This window comes from Palaemon carinicauda, chromosome 11 (assembly GCF_036898095.1).
Source record: "Palaemon carinicauda isolate YSFRI2023 chromosome 11, ASM3689809v2, whole genome shotgun sequence".
NCBI classification, from domain to species: domain Eukaryota; kingdom Metazoa; phylum Arthropoda; class Malacostraca; order Decapoda; family Palaemonidae; genus Palaemon; species Palaemon carinicauda.
This window is the reverse complement of record NC_090735.1, coordinates 117,550,321-117,555,376: the sequence shown is the minus strand read 5'-3', so window position 1 is coordinate 117,555,376 and position 5,056 is coordinate 117,550,321. Positions and strand designations below refer to the sequence as shown.

General features: G+C 50.1%; 1 protein-coding gene across 1 annotated transcript in view; it reads left to right on the top strand.

Moving 5' to 3' along the window:
* Positions 1–375: 375 nt before the first annotated feature.
* The window catches only part of LOC137649446 (flagellar attachment zone protein 1-like), an 8,805-nt gene continuing 4,124 nt past the window's right edge, over positions 376–5,056 (top strand). The window contains exon 1 of the mRNA XM_068382429.1: positions 376–449. Coding sequence (XP_068238530.1) covers positions 376–449 — 74 coding nt within the window. The remainder of the gene's footprint in view (positions 450–5,056) is intronic.

Genomic DNA, 5,056 nt, shown 5'->3' with positions numbered 1-5,056 from the left:
ACCAAGCGATCACTTCTTTGCTGGCGAAGGTTTGCATTTTCCGTATGTCGGTGTGTGTTGAAGAGTTAGGTTTAGTGAGCAGCATTATAATAAGTAGGGCACAACGGTGAGGTCTTCAAGACATGAGGGAGCTGTTCCTTCGGCAGTCCCCAAAACTGAGTGGAGCGTTAGGCTGTAAAAGAGAGGCGAGAGGAGTGCGATGAAACTTTACTAAACAGACATCGAGCTTTTATACAAGGACTTGTGAACTAGAACGTTACAAAACTTCAAACAAAATAAAACGTAAGCTAGCAATCTTACAGAGGTTGGTCTATTTAGAGTGCAGGGAAGAGCGAGCGATAAGACAAAAAAGCAATACCGTTACAGTGTACGAGCATGTATGAAACACAGGCGGCACACAATCATCAGTATGGAATTGTGACGGGCCGAGAGAAGGTTGTGACTCAAAGGCAAGTTGAAAACAACTGAGTGACTTTATTATAGAACACTCTCCTTTATATACAAAAGTTCAAGGCAACAAGAATTTTTTCATGTTAAAAAAACAGACAATGTTACAAAGGAGAAACAAGACATGTTTTTTCAGGTTCTCTTTAGTGCGAGGGGAGAGCGAAGATACAAGCACAAAATGAACTATGTACGAACGTGCGACACACGGTTGGTACATGGCTCCCCCCCTAAAAATGACATACTGTACTTGTTAAATAGGGAGCCCTGATCTAGATAGGCGAACTGTAGGAGGGTCATCTGGCAGGAGATAAGCAGGTTTTAGACGATAAATGGAGACCCAGTCTTCTTTGCCACGAATGTTTAATAGGAATGCTTTCGGACTGCGTCGGATCACAAGGAATGGGCCCGTGTAAGGGGGCGTTAGCGGTGGCTTGCTAGTGTCGTTGCGCAGGAAGACGTGCGTTGCAGAGTGCAAGTCTGTCGGTATGTGATGCTTCGCTGGGGGCTTGTAAGTCTGGTGGCATGGAGTAAATTTTCCCCTGACGTGACGTATGCGCTGGAGATCGTCGGAAGAGGTTGTAGAAGGAAAAAATTCAGCAGGGACGACCAGTGGATCGCCATACACCATTTCAGCTGCCGAGACATCGAGGGCGTCTTTAGGAGTGGCCCTTAGTCCCAGGAGGACCCAGGGAAGCTGAGTAAACCAGTTGGAATCCTTGCAGCGGGACATCAAAGCTGCTTTGAGGGTGCGATGAAAACGTTCAACCATTCCATTGGCGGCGGGGTTGTAGGCCGTTGTGTGATGTAGGGTGATGCCCAGAAGATACGCTAATGATGCTCACAATTGAGAGGTGAAAGTGGTACCCCTGTCAGAAGTAATATGCTCAGGGATACCAATTCTTGCAATCCATCCAGAGTGTAAGGCAGATGTACATGAGGCGGACGTTGCAGTTTCCATGGGAATGGCTTCAGGCCAACGAGTGGAGCGGCTGATGACGGTAAACAGGTAACGATGTCCTTGTGATGTGGGTAGGGGACCTACAACGTCGACGTGAATGTGGGCGAAACGACACTGAGGTTGAGGAAAGGGGCCCACTCCGGAATCCGTGTGTCGATGTACTTTGGAAGTTTGGCAAGAAGTACAGGCGCGGACCCAATCCTTAGCATCCTTAGAAATGCCGTGCCGAATGAACTTCGTCCTCAGCAGCTGTGCAGTAGAACGGCACGAGGGATGTGAAAGGCCGTGAATGAAATCAAACACCTGCCGGCGCTTGGGAGCAGGGATCCAATGTTGCGGTCTACCAGTACTGATGTCACAGAGGAGGGGGAAGTCTTCCCAACGGAGGGATGTGCAGGATGTCCTACATGCTTGATACTCTGCATCCTGTCGTTGGGCTTCATCCAGGGCGTTGTAATCCAATCCCAGTTGAACGGCAGCCAACGTGTTTCTTGACAGGGCATCGGCAACAGGATTCATTTTCCCAGGGACGTATTGAAGGGTGAAATTGTATTCAGCCATGGCAGAGAGATGTCGGCGTTGACGTGTGACCAGGCGTCAGACTGTCGAGTGAAGGTGTGCACCAGAGGCATGTGGTCTGTGCGAATGACGAAGGGCGTACCTTCTAAGAAATGGCGAAAGTGACGGACAGCCAAGTACACCGCCAGCAATTCTCGATCGAAGGTAGAACAACCCGATTCTGCCTTGGACAGTTTTCTGCTGAAGAAGGCCAATGGGCGGGGCGAGCCGTTGACCACCTGCTCAAGTACTGCACCAATAGCGACGTCGCTGGCATCGGTGGAGAGGAGGAGGGGGGCATGTGGGATAGGAAAAGTGAGAGCCGCAGCAGTTGATAGGGCCTTCTTTGCATTGCAGAAGGCTGCTTCTTGAAGGGGACCCCACTTCAGGTCCTTTGGCTTGCCCTTGAGGGAGGCGTAGAGGGGAGCAAGAGTGGCGGCAATGGCTGACAGAAAACGGTGATAATAGTTGATCATGCCCAAAAATTCCTGCAGAGCTTTGATGGTTGAGGGCATGGGGAAGTTCTGAACAGCTGCTACCTTCTCAGGGAGGGGATAGACTCCTTCAGGAGTGATGCGGTGCCCTAAGAACGACACTTCGTTGGCGCCAAAGGCACACTTGTCGTACCGGACTACAAGGCCGTTTTGTTGCAAGCGGTCGAGCACGATGCGCAGGTGACGGAGGTGTTCCTCTTTTGAGAAGGAGAACACAAGTATGTCGTCCACATAACATACACAGAAGGGGAGGTCCCCTAAGATGCCATCCATGAGACGTTGAAACGTTGCCCCAGCATTACGAAGGCCAAAACAGGAGTAATTGAAGGTGTATGTACCAAACGGGGTGGTGATGGCGGTCTTGGGGATGTCTTCTGGGTTCATAGGCACCTGATAATACCCCTTCAGGATGTCGAGCGTAGAGAAAACCTTTGCTTTGTGCAGATAGGAGGTCACGTAGGCAATGTTTGGGAGGGGGTAGTGATCCGCTTCTGTTTGCATGTTCAGGCGCCTGTAATCCCGAACGATGTGTAAGGGTGACGACCATGGGCCGGAGGCCTTTTGGAAAAGGCCCATTTCCTCCATTTCAGCAAACGTCTGTTTGGCGTCTGCCAATCGTTCCGGTGCAAGACGTCTGAATTTTGCGAAGACTGGGGGTCCCGTTGTCTTGATATGGTGATAAATACCGTGCTTGGCAGGAACCGTGGGCGTTTGGCGAAGTTCTGGACGGAAAACTTCTGGGTACGACGTGAGGAGGTGGGGGTAGGCATCCGTGGGTGCGCTGATGTGGAGAGCGAGGTTGCAGGGGGCGGGTTGAAGAAGTGTCGACAAGTACGGCTTTGCGTTGACCAATCGTCAGTGGGCGACATCGACCAGAAGGTGGAAATGAGAGAGGAAATCCGCACCGAGGATTGGCAATGTGACGTCAGCAACGAGAAACTTCCAATTTAATTTACTGTTTCCGAACGATAATGTGAGGTTCTCGTAACCGTAGGTGGGTATCGCAGATCCGTTGGCAGCTACCAACCGGACGTCGGCAGACGTAGACAGACTATGTCGTGTCCTGAAGAGTTCCCTTGGCAAAAGAGAATGACAAGAACCCGTGTCTACCAAAAATCGCACGCCCGTTCCTGCATCATGTAAAAAGAAAAGATTAGAAACACGGGAGGCCACCGCCACGAGCGATGGCCTACTTACACGTTTTTTGGCCACTGACAATTCATGGTACATTTCTTCGCGGTTGCCCCGAATCTGAAGTGATAGTAGCAAAACTGTGGCGAATGGAAGGTATTAAGTGGCAGTAGAAGTCGTTGGTGGGGGCGCAAGTGAGTGGTGGGTAGTGGGTGGCTTTGTCGCCGCTTCGGCACGTCACGGGGTAGGCGTGTATGTCCTACAGCATTCACGTCAGCTTTGGGTGACGTTCAATAGGCGTCCTCTTTGTCAGGGGTGGAGGCGTTGATGGAGGTCTTGAAGTGGCTGTCCATAAGGGCGTCGGCTTTGGTCATCAAGTCCTTTATGGGTAAACTATAGACATTGGGTATGGCAGTGCATATAGGTCCGGGTAAACGGCGTATCCAAAGGGCACGAAGTAGGTTCACCTCACGAGGAGAGCCGTCTGCGGCAGGTTGCAGGCGAGCGATACTGGTCATATCCCTGAGGGCGAGGGAAGCCCTTTGGTCCCCCAACGGTTGTTGCGAGAGCTGAAAAAGCTTTGCTATACAACGGTTGTTGCGAGAGCTGAAAAAGCTTTGCTATACGGGCGGCTGGCGACGGCGAGTACTGCTGCAGAAGGTATGTTTTGAGGGCGTCATACGCTATTGGGGTGTCTCCTTGTTCACAAAGCCAGTCGGATATTTTCGAGAAGGTGTCCTCGGGTATCGCCGCGAGAACATTATTTGCTTTGGTGGTTGAGCGAGTCACGCCCTTGATGCGAAACGGGACTTCTGTGCGCTGAAACCAAGCAAACGCCTCTCCGCTGGCGAATGATGAAAGTTTCAATGGGGGAGTCGCAGCAATAACTTCCGTAGAGTCCTCCATGGTACCAACAATGGAGGGGTGAGGGGGGGTGAGGTGGGTGGAAGGCGGGAGGAGCGAGTCGACTTCTGGGGTCACCAATGTGACGGGCCGAGAGAAGGTTGTGACTCAAAGGCATGTTGGAAACAACTGAGGATTTCCATTGTGGGAATGGTCGATTAACAAAAGCCTTCTCTCTATGGGAAGATGATTCCCACAATCTGGGAATGAAGGGGAAGCAATGGGATGATTTTGGGGGACAAAGAATTATTGTGGAGAGAGAGAGAGAGAGAGAGAGAGAGAGAGCACTAATATTTTACTTTCTGATGGTTTTATAAACGAGAGAGAGAGAGAGAGAGAGAGAGAGAGAGAGAGAGAGAGAGAGAGTGAGAGAGAGAGGGGAATTTTAACACACAAACACAGTATATATATATATATATATATATATATATATATATATATATATATATATATATATCAAAAGAAAACGAAGTAGTTAAAGCCAATCTCCAAATTAACATAAACAAGATGGACGCTCTTAATTCGAGTCCTTAGTTCGCTGAAGCTCCGGTAGAGGACTCTGAGG